The 15,622-nt window shown below is 33.6% G+C and overlaps 1 protein-coding gene across 1 annotated transcript in view; it reads left to right on the forward strand.

The window, feature by feature from the left end:
* Gmap (Golgi microtubule-associated protein) overlaps positions 1-13,799 on the forward strand; it is a 110,475-nt gene extending 96,676 nt beyond the window's left edge. The window contains 4 exon segments of the mRNA XM_074171960.1: positions 2,759-3,916; positions 3,919-6,109; positions 8,008-8,211; positions 13,128-13,799. Of these exon segments, the coding sequence (XP_074028061.1) occupies positions 2,759-3,916; positions 3,919-6,109; positions 8,008-8,211; positions 13,128-13,654 (4,080 nt within the window). The 3' untranslated portion in view covers positions 13,655-13,799.
* The last annotated feature ends 1,823 nt before the right edge of the window (positions 13,800-15,622 follow it).

Below are 15,622 nucleotides of genomic sequence, written 5' to 3' on the forward strand. Positions count from 1 at the left end.
ATTTAGGGCTTTTCATTAAGCACTTCCTATCTTTAAATTCAACTAAAACAAAGTGTGTGAGAGATATCTTCGAAACCCCACAAGAAAAAGTCTATTGGGGTCAAATCGCACTATCTCGATAGCCAGTTCACCTCCACATAAAATGACCATGACCTCAAATCGCAAGTGCAAAATATCCAATGTGAAACGAGCTGTGTGGTACGTAGTACTGTTGAAACCACATGTCGTTGGTGTCCAGATCGTCCAATTCAGGCCAAAAGAAGTTGGTAATCATTCTATACTTCTCGCGGTTGACAGTGATGGTCTGGTCAACGTCATTCTAAAAAAAATATAGACCGATAACGCCACCAATCCAAAACCCACACCAAACAGTATTTTTTCGGTAGGCATTGGACTCTTTTGGATCTCATGTGGATTGGTATCGTCCCAAATTCAACAATTTTCTTTGTTCACGTACCTATTTATCCAGAAATCGACCTCATCGCTGAAGATGATTTTTCGATGAAAATTAGGGTCAGTTGTCAACTACCCCAGAACCCATTTAGCGAACACACGTCGTTGTCTATGGTCGTTTACCTTCAGTTTCTGGGTCAGTTGAATTTTGTACGGGTGCAGGTCCAAGTCACGTCGCAAATTTCGCCAAGTTATGGCCTGCGAAAGGCCGAGTTGTTGTGAGCGACGCGATATCGACTGCTTCGGGTTCTCTTGCACACTCTCACATACAGCGGCGATATTTTCGGCAAATTTCGCGTTTCGTCAATGTACGGATATTGATCGATCGTTTACTGAACCAGTGGACACAAATTTATCCACCACATTGCGAATAGTCCTTTCGATAGGACGAATATGGCGACCTTAAAATGGGCAAAGCGCGCGGTACGTTGCCCTAATAGAACACCCACTGTGATAAAACAATTTCATTATTTGCAAGTGTTGTTTAATGCTATATCCGTCCATGGTGATTGACAATAAATGACAACTAATTTGACAGATGTAGCTTCAACAAGATGGCTGTTATCAACTATCAAAGTTTCAGAAGTCCCTGTTGGAAGATCTCAGCAATTTGTGAAAGAACTGATTTTTTTACCATTCTAAATTTTAAATAATGTCAAAGGTATTCAGAATTTCTTCCAAATTTTTGAGATATGAAAATATACAAAATGGTCCATTTGACCCATTTCCGGCAAAACTAAACCTAGAAGAGTCACAAAATTGTTTTTATTCTCGAATGAATGAGTGTTTAAAAACATTTTGAGGAACAAGCTTTCATTTGAGAAAATAAACTTTTAAATTGAATGAAAGCTACCAGTATACCACATTACACAATTTGTATGATATTGAAGCTTGCCGGCAGATTTACATATTTTTTAAAAAACTTATAATTATTTTTGTTAGAATTACTTATGTCTAAGTCAAGTTTGTATTTTTGTTTCTAAACAGGAAAAAATTGCGAAAATAAATTGTGTAATGAAATAAATCAAGGGGTTTGATTTAATCAAATTAACATTTTTTTATTTATCGCTGCAAATGTTCGTGAGTCTTGTTCATTTCATTTGATACGTCACTGTTGCTTGATTGGTGTTTAAGCACCACCAAACTATCACTAACCTTTGTCGATTTATAACTTTTTAAAATTGGTATGATGACCATCTTGCTTTCAGCCATTTTGATTTTTCCCATTGAACCCTTCCGTTTGATACCCGTATCATCGGGGTACATAAAAACATAGTCCACCCTTTGAGAGTGACGTAATTTCATTTTTCGTATTTTTTCCAGCAAATCCATTCATTGGCATAGAAACATATTCCTACATATTGAGCGGTCCACCTCATTTTACGTATTCTCTTCTGAAAACCCTTTCATTAGATACTCTTATAGGGGATATAAGGGTGAATGAAAAAATCAGTCCTTCCTCTCATACAGACTGCCAAATTGGAGCAAAACCTTTCATTTGATATCCACATCCACATATCACGGAGGTGTGTAAAAAACTGGTCCGTCATCTTAGCTATTCGCCATATTGGATGTACTCGTCACTCAGTTAACCATGTATTGTCATCCAAACTCAACATGTATGCAGAATTTCAGTTCAGTCACTTGGGGATAACTTCTTCAATCAATTGCATTATTTGACAAGAACTAACATACATACAGACATTGCAAGTTGAATAAAAGCTTGTAAAAATTACAAATTTTTCCTATACTGGCTCCCTCATGTTGTGTTTTCCTTTTTCAATTTGTTATTTCCCAATAAAATGGATTCGCCTATTATCAGACTCACTCGGTATATAAAATGTTTATAAGATTCTAATCAGAGATCATTCACTTTTTTTCTTGCTTAAATATTCAAAACGCCTTCCTTCCAACGGCAGGACAGTATTAATTGTAACCTGATATATTGTTAACGCACATCAGTAACATTATATGCTACTTTTGTGTTAGGACAAATATTGCTGATTACTATGTAAATGGAAACTCCAGTCATTTGATAATAACCTCTTATCATATGCATGAGCCTAAAGTTAAGCAGGCGTACCATTTTGTTATGAATACCTCGGAAAATATCGTACAGGAAACCGTTAGACTCGACGAATGGTTATTAATAGGATACCTTTCCTTTATCAGTAATATTTTAGCAAAGGGAGTGATTATTGTTGAACTACTGATTAAATTTTCTGAGTTGTTACTGCTTTCTTGGGAATTATTTAATTTGATTCTTTTGGTGGAACACCATTCGGTAAATGTGTTTTTGTTTCAGACTCAACAAGATGATATCGCCGAATCAAATGGCAACTGGAATTGGGAAACGACGGAACGGAAAGCGTCCATCACTTCAGAAGAGTCTTTATCCGACTTGAGAAGTAAGGTATCATCCCTCGAAAGTGAGAAGAACGATCTCTTGTTGCGACTTGAACAGCTCGACTCAGAAAATGAAATGAACTTATCAAAGGTGGTCAACATGAGAGACAAGCTACAAGATGAGTTGAACGATATGAAAGAAAATTATCTTGAGGTGAAGCAGCAAAATAAGAAACTTATTATTATAGAAGAGAAATTGAAAAGCGAACTGAAAGAGCTTCAACTAAGGCTTAAACAAGAAAGCGAAGTCAGCGTCGATGGTGAATATAAAGAAAAGTACATGCACTTAGCAGAGGAAAATCGCAAACTCAGTTGCGATTTGGATGAATCAAAGAAAGAGGTTGGTGTACTCAAAAGCTCGAATGAAACATTACAAAAAGTGTTAGATGACGTTAAACAGGCAAATGAAGCAGAAAATATGAAATATATCGAAAAAATCAAGGTGCTACAAAGTGAAAACAAGATAATTTATATCGAACTACAGAAAGCAAAAAAAAAATTGAAATTCTTTGAGAAAAAAAGCGAGAACGATGTAGAAACCAGCAAAAAACTTGAAGTCATTTTGGAAACTTATGAACAACGAGTAAACAGTTTAAAAAGAGAAGTAGAAGATTTGAAACTTCAAAATTCTGAGAATCAATCAAGCGACACTGAGGAACAAATGAGGTTGTTGCAAGAAGAACTGGAACTTTTGAAAACTGATAAAAATAATCTTGAAAAACGTGTATTCGAACTCATTATTAACCACCAGGATCAAATACAATCCCTGAAGAAGGAAAAAGATGAGTTGAAAATTGAAAATGAATCGTTACAACTGAAAGCCAATGGTAGAATGGATTGTGAATTAGAAATGGAGCTGGATAACATTAGAAAAGAGCATGAGGCTCAACTCGATATCCTACAGGAAGAACTAGAATATTTGAAAAAACGTGAAGACAAAACCACAACTGACGAAAACAATGTTGAAACACTTCATGACCAAATCCAAACTCTGGAAAGAGAACTAATCGATATTAAAGAACATAATCAAGAATTAGATGCGATTCATAAAAAGTATTGTTAGAACTCCATAATAGATATGTTAAAATAATTAGTGAAAATATAAAAAAATTCCAAGAATGCGATAAACCTTCCGATCTCCAGCAGTGTTCCTATGAAGACGATCCTCAGGTTGCTGAGTTCAGTAAACAAGTGGAAAATATCATGAAAATTCTTCTAGAACTTCGATATAAGTGTGAATCCTTAGAGAAGAAAGTCATGGATCTCTCCGAAGAAAAGAACAATATTATATCCGAAAAAAACCACGAAATCGAGAAATTGCTGCACAATTCTGACATACTCAGTCAAGAGGTTTTGGAGAAAACTCAGTCGCTGAAAGAGTATAAAATTGAATGCAGTGAACTCGCTAAAAATAATGATTTGCTTATTAGTGATTTAGCGGCATACAAGAACAACTCCGTACTCCAAACGATATCGGAATCCAATGAAGATAACGTTGTATTGCTTGAATCCCAGCTAGACAACAGCAACAAGCGAATTGAAGATTTGGAAAGGATAATAGATGATTACGAGAGACAACAAATGAATGACAAAGGAGGTAATTCAGATGGAGATACAGATATTATTGACAAAAAAGAATTGGATCATCAACGTCTATTGAACAATTATGACATACTTCGAATTGAATACGATTCTTTGCAAAGTGACCTTGAAGCGGCTAGAGATTACCTAAAAGTCGTTACCGATGAGAATCGAGAGCTGAAGTTTTCTTTAGAAAAAGTTAAATCTGATTATGAGAATGTAGACTATCAGCTCAGTGAATTGCACGTTAACACTGATGGTTTGAAAGAAGAATTAGTAGCATTCAAAAAGAAAACTGACTGTCTTAGTAACGAAAATTGCAAGTTGAAATCGGAGAATGAAAAAAATAAAGCGATTAGTGACGATTTGAAAAACGAAATAGCGGTGGTTAAGGAAAAACTGCATGCAGAACAAGGTGATAGAAAAGATTTGGAACTACAAATTAGGAACTTAACGGAAAAGCTACAGATATCAAAAATGGCAGAAACTAGCCTGAAATTGCAGTATGAACAGAAAAGTAAAGAGGCAGTGTCGCTATCAGAGAGCAAATACAACCTTGAAATATCGCTCAATCAAACCATTCAAAATTTAGCAGAATTTCAAAATAAATTTGAGGAACTTCAATCTCAAAACGATGCTCTCACCAAAAAACAAATAGAACTGGAAAAAATTGCTTTGGAAAGAGAAGAACGAATCGAAAAGCTCAACAGCATCGTTACACAATTGGAGGACCAATTAGTAACTTTGAAAAATGAAGAAAGTTTCAACAAACTTGTCTCAAAAGATAATCTTGATGGACAGGTGCTAAAAGAAGAACCTGTAACATTTGAAGACATCAAGTTTGACCAACTACCCGCTGCGGAAAAAGAGAAAAAGCAGATTGGAGACATACAAACAGAAGATTCTTATAATGAGCTCAAAGTGAAATATGACGACCTGTTGAAAGAAAAAAATTATATACAAGGAGAATTGGACAAACAAAAGCAGCTTGAAGCCAAGTTGAATGAGTCTTTGAACACATGTTCAGTGCTTGAAAAACAAGTGCAAGAATTATCATTATCTAGAAATGAACTAGTTAACATAGTAACCACAAAACATCAAGAAAGTGTGGCCTACCATAATGAAATACAACGATTGACCCAAATGTTGACTGTTGAAGCCGAAAAATACCGTAATTTAGAAAAGTCACAAGTAAAAAATGAAGAAATTGAAAAACTCACGGATCAGAATAACTTTTTGAAACAGAAATGCGAAGTAATGGCCCAAAATCTCTTGGAAGAACAGTCAAAGGTTCAACAGCTAGTATCAGAAAAGTCTGCACATTCAGAAAGGGAGGTGACTTTGCAAAAAAAACTGGAGAGGCTACAAACGCACTTAGTAGAACTTGAGGAGCACTATACACAAGAGCTGTTTCAGACCGAGCAGAAAAATGCTTCTCTGCAAGCCAGGGTTACTGAGATAGAAGAAAGGGAGAAAAGTTCTAGTACAATATATACTTCAGTTAGTATTAGAGCTAATCAGCAAGTGGAGTCTCTACAGAAGCAGCTACAGACAGTTATGAACGAGAGGGATTTGCTGAGGAAGCAAATATCGGATGCAGAGGATCAAAATAACAAACAAGCAGCTGCTCTGGCGAATTTACAATTCGTCCTGGAACAATTCAGAAAAGGTATGTGATGGAATTGGCTTATACTTGATGAAAATACAAATTCAAGTTGAATTTGTTGTGGGTTGTTAAGCGAAACATGTGTTTCATTCTACAATAATATCCCATATTATTTTCACATATAGTAAAGGGGCATACTTGAAAACTGGCTGTAAATCAAATTATTTAAAAGAAAAATTCGTTCAGGCCGGTCCATTACCCTACACTGTAGGGTAATGGACTGACACCTACTCCCCTGGCTAATACCACGAAGGGCGGTGGATTATATCCGACAGGTGTCAGTGCAGAATTCTCCACAGAAGCAATTCCTTCATATGCTGTTTGCAATACAACTGCCAGAATCGATTTTCAATTATGGGAAAAGGCACACTTGCAGACCGGTTTCGGGCTATTTGGCCTCTCGTCAGTGCAAGGTAGTGTCATCATCAACATGAAGTCGATGATTTCCCATAATTAAAAATCGAATTCCTTCGCCTTTAACCTAGTAACTCTTTTAGAGGCAGATGGGGCGATGACAATGTTGTTTGTCGTTCGCTTCAGCCTTGTTCGAGGAATGATACTCTATACAGTTGTTATTGTCTTAGTGGAGAATAAACTACAAAAAACAATGAACTGGGAAGTAGCTAGCTTTGTGGAAATTACACATGTTCACAACACTACGGGATTCTGAAAAAATACCAGTAGAAAGAGGGTTAAGTGAACTTGAATCGGTGCAATATTTTTTTCGTTAATAATCAACTGTCAGACGTGATATTCGAGTGCAGTTGAAATAAGATGCACCTGTTTTTATTTGGGCTCTTGGCAATATTTAAACTGATCATGATTTGCATTTGGTTCAAGTTTTGTATACGTTTGAGGTGTTTGTATCCTAAATTATTTTCCTATTATTATTAAGTATTGTCAACAAAATGTACTATGTTCCAACCCATCTATCATGTTCTTATGATCAAATATGACTCCTATAAAATACAGTGAGGCTGCTGACTCTCTTGCAAAGGAGGGTGCTGCAAGTAGCTTCATCGGACCAGAACGTGTCATTGGCATTGCTTTAGGTTTTGCCAAACAAACATTGAACACCTGGATGGCAAGGAGATGGATGGCAAGAAGATCGAGTGAGCCAATCTCCTGGATTGGCTCACGCCAAGGCGTTCATTCACCGTTCGAAACTTGAAACCACAGTTGTTGGACTACAGTAGGAATGAACTACAATGTCTAACAGGCCTCCTTGCAGGTAGGTCACTGTCGTCTGAATCATCATATTCAGAGACTAAGACTGTCGGAAGACAGTGTGTGTCGCCTCTGTTTGGAAAATGATAAAACAGCCTGCTCCGCTGCGGACCGAATCAGATTTTCAGAGTTTGGTAGAACCACACCTACACCATCTGACCTGAAAAATCACTCACCGGCTTCGTCAGGAAGCTGGGCTTATTTGGTCGAGTTTGAATAGGTATGAGTCACAATAAACCCTTGCGGGTTGCGGTGGAGGGACAAATAGGCCCACTCACTTTGACCCAATCTAACCTAACCTAAAATATCTAATGTTTCAGTAAAATTTACTTGATTTAAGAAATCTATTTTGTGTTTTGACATTCAAATACTCATAAAATTCGTTATTTTTATGCAATTTGTAACATTTTGAATGACTATGCTACTAAATTACTTCAATAGCTTATAGTGATAACAATGAAACAAACATAAACCACAATTAGAGAAGACATAGAACGTATTACTCCAGAAACTATTTCAAGATGATAACTTTCAGAAACGTATTTTACCTATATTTTTAGTTTTGCACATTTGTGCAAATAATTTATTCTTAGTTACTCACATATTTGTTCCAAATGTGAATGTTTACTAGTAATCTGTAAAACATTTAAGATGTGTATTGATGTTTTTCACAGATAAAGAAAAAGATGTTTTCAAAGAAACGGAGCGAATTCGTAGACACATTGTTGCCGAGAAACAAGTCCAAGAAGAACTCAAAAAAGAAATATCAAACCTCAAATCGCAACTTGAAGAAAGTAACCAAGGTCTGTTGGCTGCTTCTAGACTTTCCGACCAATTAGAACTTTCGCAGAAGACAATATCTACGCTGAAAGAAGAAGGTAAAATATGTCTTTTGACGTGATTCAAATGGCATGCCTTTAACATTATTAATCATTTGAAGAATTTCAGTTTCATATCCAATGGTTGTCCGTGAAATATCAGCTGGTAATTCTGGGTGGTTGTGATCCCAGAATATCAGTCGATATTGTCATGAACTTCTGTCTATCGACTTCGCAATAACTACATAATTTCATTTAGATATTAATGGTTCTGGTTATTAACTTTCAATCATGATTTTTTCGTTGAATGTTGATTATTGTTAGAAGTTGTTCCAAATGTTATGTAATGGATTTTGATATAACGGATGACGTGCATGTATTGCTAATTTTCATCTTATTGCATAGAATTATTTCACTTACTTTTTTGATTGCATGTAGAAAACTTTCAGACAATCAATTCTCCATTGATAGTTCAAATTCAATAAGTTGAAAATGTTTACTATTATTTAATTATAGTTTATAAAAATGATACATAAGTACAATCTAGGGTTCCCTAGTAATAGAACATTTATTGTTTCAAAACTAAATCATGCCAACTTAAAAAATCATCGAAAACACTGATGAATTTAAGAAAATATTGTGACAGATATTATGTGATTTTTTTACATACTTTTTTCATACTCGACATACTGGGATATAAAAATGTTCTTATCTAAATAGTCCAGTAGCATATAATTATATCAGGTTGTTTCGAAAACTGTGTCCGTTTTTATAAGTCTACTTTAAACTGTAATATCTCAGTGAATGTTTATTCAATTTATTCGAAATAAGCGCCATTTGAATCAGTGCACTTTTACCAACATAACACAAGTCGATTCATTCCGTCAGCATAAAAATTGGCTACTCGAGATTCGATGAAGTCGACGAAGCCCGTTGCTGCTTGGATCCTGATTGGCGAAGGTTTTACTGGTTAAAAAGTTTTCGAAGTGCTTGAAAGGATGGAAGTCTGTTGGAAAGAGGTCTGGGGAGTGAGGTGACGTCCAATTTGTTTTAATTTTCGGACGGTGGTTTGTGAAACGTGCGGAAGAGCATTGTCGTGAATCACACCAGCCGCTGACCACCATACAGTAGCCATATTTTTTTGATGGGTTTTCGGTAAGTGCCTGGGTGGTTTGTGATGGGTCAGTCTCCACCACTGTCATCAAATCCTCGTCCTGGATTACTGTAGATCGACCACTTCGGGGCTCATCTTCGAGTCTAAAACCTCCAGAATGAAATTTCGCAACACTATCATGTTCATTAACACTATCGTTGCCAAATGCCTGGTTGATTTATCGAGCTGTTTGGCAGCGCTTTGGTTCAATTTGAATTTGTAGAGAAGAATTTGCCAAAAATAGCCAAATATAGTAATAAGCTGAAAAGAGGCAAAAAATTAAAATTTGGAAAAAATGAACAGCACCAATGTATAGAGTACACAATTCTCTATCGATCAGTATATACTACGACACAGTAGAATGAATATTTATTAAGATTTTGAGCTACAAAAACATATGACATTAAAACGGACGAAACTTTTGAAACAACCTAATAGTAAAAAAGGGAAATAAGATAGTTGGTCTCTCAACATTTATAAGTGCTATGTTAGACATGCCATTTCAAAACTTTTATATATTTTAGAAACACTCCTGATTTCTCTTTCATTTTTACTATTTTAGACTTATGTGACTGCCATTATTACCAATAAACACCAAATATTATATAAACATTACCAATCAAAAAATTCTTACAAAAAATAAAGATCCGTGTTTGAAATTTCAAAGTTGAAGATGCAAATTTCACTTTGTGGATTTTTTTCCTCTGAAGTCAGATATCAAAAAAGATTATATCATTTTCTTTTAAAATGGTTCGTTTTTTTCTAAGAATCAAGAGAATCTAAGAAACATCTTCTTCCATTAGTTGTACTTGGGAAAATAATAATAAGTATTTTTAACAAGCTTATAGGAAAAGTTGAAGTTGGTGCCATCTTTTATTTTTTTTCTCTTCTTTCTAATGGCATGACTTGAACGTGAACCACTATTGCTCAACTCGTTTTAAAAATTATCTTATTTCAACTTTTTTTTAAGTATACAGTATATTATATTATTTTTCAGCAATAACTGATTTGAAAAGTATTATTTATTTTGGTGAGAATGTACTTTTTATTCTGACTATAGTTGTAAGCTGATTTCTTGTATTTTTTTTAACAAAAACCCAAAACAAGCTATGTAACAGGTTCTATTGAATTCACTTCATCATCCGTAGAGGGAATAAAGTGCTGATAATCAACAAAAAAATTTGCGCAACATTCAATTTATGGATTCAAAGTTTGTAAACAAATCAATCAGGTAACTTTTTTTTTCATAGCATTCATTGACTTCAATATTATGTCATCGGAGCATTCTCTAAAAATAGCAATATTTCTGAGGTTGAAGAAATAGTAGTTGATAAAAATTCCTAGTATTTAAGAAAATAGTTCTCATGTGATAAACACTCTAACAAAACAGTTCTTGTTTCCAATTGGCGAAATTATAATCATAGAAGAGAATCTAGAATATTCCACATAATATTATCCTGGACAGGTTCTAAAATATGTTTCTCAGGAAATGTTTGAAATTTACTGAATATTTTTCTTGAATTCAACCATTATTCTAAAGATGTTCCACGTCTTCATTTCAAATAGAACCATCCTTTGAAAATAAAATACTCCAAATTCCCAACAAGACGTTCAGTGATTTTCATCAAAATCTTCTGGAATTTTTCCGGATATTGAAAATAGTTTTATACAGTTCTCTTACATTTTTATTAAGTTGAATGAATAAATTTTATATTCTGTGGTCCATTTAATTCAGATTGTATAAGATAATGTAAGAAATAGGTATCATTTTACAGTAATTTTGGAATTTTGACAAATTGAAAGTGAATATTGATATATCAGTCATTGCTAATAATAGTGAAATGTCATACTCATCCCTATTAATCATTCTTATAACAGAAGCAAGGTAAAGATTTTATAACAATATATTTGACCTTGATAAATGTTTGAATTTTGTTGACACTTATTTCTTAGTGAATATTAGATATTCTCGATCTGAAAAGAGATTATTTTGGTTCCCCAAAATTGTAAACTTTTGTCGAAATTAACCGACCTTGTAAGTCTTACAGTTTCCAAGAAAGCAATAGTAGGATCAGCCAAAAAAACTGCCTGTATAGTTTCTTTCAGAAATGTATTTTCACTAATACAAGTTCAATACTTCAAACGATTCACAACTTGTTTTGGGTCAAATACTTTTCAAATTTTTTTCAGCACGCTCTTTTGGCACATTTATTTTTTGTTTAGCACCGTTGCACGCTTCGCCTATGTTTTTTTAATCTCATTTGGTAACTGTGAGGTTGTTTTTTTCCCCAGGTACTGAATGGGATATACAAAATGTAGAGTTCCAGTCACCATTTTTATTTTTGCTCGTCCCACATCCTTTCCTGTTGTTGAGTTATTAGCTTATATAGTAGATACTCTTTTGTTCATTTTTAATTTTGTATTTGCTTGCCTGGTTTCGTTTTTGTTCGTGTTGTTCAAAGAGAATATTTTATAGAAAAAGCACGTTATCATAATGGTACTATGTTGAGGTGATTTTTCTATTCTCTGTTCTCAGTTTGACAGTTTAATAGGCTAATTTTCGTTTTTTACAGTTATTTGTTTGAATCCCAGAGGCATGGAGCATGACTAGCATCTGAAAGTCCAGGGCTTGAGTATTACATCAGGTACTGGTTGGTTTTTGAAAATACCAGTCCCTGGGTAACACTTACTTCCTGGCTTTCACTATCAACCATCGAGTTTGTAACAATGATTTGTTTGGATTAACCATTAATTAAGTAACAGAAGGAACATTTAATCCAAATCGTAGTATATTATTTTAGAGTGAGTTTATCAAAAGATAAAATAGATATATATTTTGCAAGGGTGATTTAATCACAAGTAAAGCTTGAATTCATGAACTTGGAGGCAAGTATGTTAAAATGTATAAATAATATCTCTTGAATTTGATACCAAATATTATTGAGCACTGTTATATTTTACTCATCTCTTTTAATCAATAATTTTTTGAAATCCAAATATAATGTCCTGACAATATGTATCAGTGTTATCAGTAATCACTATTCACCAAATAATATTGAATAAAACAATGTAATACTGGCAGAAATGAAAATCTGGCTATATTCATCAATTAGATTGAGTAAAACTGATTGGTAATAAAACCAAAATATCGAATGGATTATGATATAAAATGAATTTTTTTATTTATCATTTCTGTATAACTTGATATGTGTATGTAATGTTACGAACCTGGATTCCAAGAACAAATAATACATAATCACAAAGAAGTCGATACAAACTTTGTGCCACATGATTACAAACGTTATTGACGGTATTCTAGAAAATTCCAAACTTTTCACTTACAAAAAAAACATTACTGGAGTATCGATAGTCCACAATAGTTTAGCTTGTTTGATAATTTATTGTATTGCATGTTTTGGAAATGAAAGTGTCAAAATTTGTGTCAGTCTTTTTCACAAGTAAAAGATTGGATAACAGAAAAATGTGATATTTTTCAAGGAACCCAGAAACGTAGTATCTAAAAAAAATATATTACTGCTCTATTAGTGAAAAAGCCTTGCTATGTTATGCTATGATTACATTTAGAAAGTGCATGTGTTGATATTTTATTTTACTCTGGAAAGGTAATGTCAAAGGTATTATTGAATGACTCTCCAGAAGTAACAACTAGTTATTGAGAATTGAAGGTAAAAGAAAAGTGGATCAACCAAAATTTAAAAATATTATATTTTATTAATGAAAATACTACCTTTGACTCGGTTAACCATTTCCATTTTTACATCACTCATCTGGAGACGGTTATTTATTTACACATATTTTGCAGTATATCAGCTTCAAAGCAAGTTGGCAAAATCTGAGGATGATTTAAAGGAGGCAACCAGCCAGACTGATGGAAAGGTAGACAAATCGCTTGTGAAGAACTTAATTATTGGATTTGTGACTTCGAATAATAATTTGAACAAAGATCAGCTTCAAATTTTGAAAATTATAGCCACAGTTTTGGATTTCAACCAACAAGACCATGACAAAGTCAACTTGAACAAACCACAGCACGGTTCTTGGTTGAGCTCTCTTCTGGGTCCGCAACATGGAAATCCTAATAAAAAATTAGAAGAGTCACTTTCACAGGCATTTGTGAAATTCTTGGAAAATGAGTCCAAACCTAGGGTTGTTCCAAGCTTGCTTACCTCTAATGTTTCTGAAGCAACAAAACCAACTAGTAGCAAATCGACGACGCCTCGACAAACACCTATAGTTTTAAGTGAAATAGTTTTACCAACTTTTGCAGATTTTGCTCAAAATCGAAATTCCAGCTCTATTTTGAAAGATGTTTTGAAGGATAGTAGTTGATACTGAAAAAAATGTATTTTAAAGATGTAAATTTTACTTTTACTATTTATTAAAACTGGTGTTAATATTCTTGAAATTTCTTATTTTGTAAATAATATCTAAGATTGTATATTCCGAATATTAAAGCATTTATTTACAAGAACAACTTGTTTTTTTCATATCATTGTCTTTTATTGATGAGTTTCTGAGTAGCAGTGTATCTATGATTTGTGGTAATTTTTTTGGTACTTTTTTGCCTTTCAGAATCTTAAAAATCAATCCAGGTCAATAGAGATCACACATGTGCATTTAAAAGCTAATCTGAAAGTCTCTTTTGATGGATAATTTGTAGGTATTTATTAATTGAAATCAATTAAAAATTAACTGAAAATTTGAATATTTTTAGGAGAGATTAGTTTTTCCTGAAAAAATCCTTTCGGCTTTCTATTTTTCAATTAGTAGACAAAAAAAAATTAAAGAAAATAATTGCAATTGATTTTGATATGCTCATTGAAAAAGTGATGTTTCAGGCCGCTGTCCTTTCCGTTTTCAACACCTGATTACTTTAATTGAAATTGAATTGAGGTTTCTTGATGAAATAGTATATCCACTAGAGATTTAATCATTAGGCAAGCATCAAAAGGGATATGGTCAAATATTTTGAAATCAGAAGGAGTAGCTTTTCGAAACTTTAAATCAGTATAAAATTTCAAAGAAAACTATTAAAATTTCTGAAATTGTTCAGATATCAAAAAAATTCGAAATGTTAATCTCTCGCAACCATCGAATACAGTTTGAAAGTTTAACAAAAAACGACTGCTTCTCTGGCTAATATCACCATAGTATATAAATCATATCGCATCAAACAAATTATCGAGCATGTGACAAAAGCCCGTTCTTGGTGTCTTGCTTGACTCTTGGCTTAGAAAGAGATGGATCAACTGCTTATATATTCTCGAATAAAGGTTCAACAGCAGATGTGCTCGGCTTAAGCAGGGTATCACAACACTTTTGTCTTGGTATGATCTACTTTGCTCTGAAAAGTAGCCACCAATACTTTGAAACTAGTCTGAAAGTGACCATCCAATAATAATAATAATAATCGTAGTTCACTGAACAAAATCACAATTATTAATTTTATTGAAGTTCTATTCCAACACCAAACCGTTATTTTTAACACCTTGACACGTGTTTCAATCAACAAGTGGTCATCTTCACGGGGAAGTTTGATCTTGAAGGTTCCAAACAGTGCATCAAACTTTGCACAAGTTTCTGTTGAATATAATTATATGTCTGTCATGGTGTTAGCAAAAAAGTTTTATGTTTCCTGTCGGTCATTTATCACTTCTATTGTTTTGGATAATTAGGAAATATTGATATTTTGACTTGCAGTTTTCATTAATAACATAAAATTTTACTATAATGGGTCTGTCTCTGGCAATTACTGGATAGATATAGCGAAAAGTATAATTGAGAATATAATGAAAAGTTTGTAGTATGGAAATAACTAGTACAATTCAGCTGAAATACTTTCATGTTACGAACTTTTCTGATTATACCTCAAATAGGCCTGAACTTGTGTTATTTTGAAACGAATATCCTACATTTTATTACATATTTAGATTCTAAATAGGATACACTGTTTACTATTACATACTATCCGAAAGAATTTGACATTTAATATATGACATTTTTCAATTGAATATATATTTCATACAATTTTTCATGCAGTGTGTCCACTAAAACTAGTGAATATTGATATTAAAAAATGGGCAGAAAGTAATTTTTTATTCGAAAAGAACTCTTTTACAGGAAAATCCTTAAGGCGCTCTAAGAGCGGTGCCTGTGCGAAAGTAGAGATTCACAATGTATTTGAATCGCAGGAGATTAGTTTATTCCATATAAACGCAGTTCACCAAATGAAAGAGTTTTTGAATAGTGAAGTTCGAGGTGTACCGAGTTGAACCCCAAAACGATAGGCAGTCACAG

The sequence above is a fragment of the Leptinotarsa decemlineata genome, unplaced genomic scaffold (assembly GCF_025532065.1).
Source record: "Leptinotarsa decemlineata unplaced genomic scaffold, Ldec_3_MD MMD2_tig00000035_RagTag_RagTag, whole genome shotgun sequence".
NCBI lineage: Eukaryota > Metazoa > Arthropoda > Insecta > Coleoptera > Chrysomelidae > Leptinotarsa > Leptinotarsa decemlineata.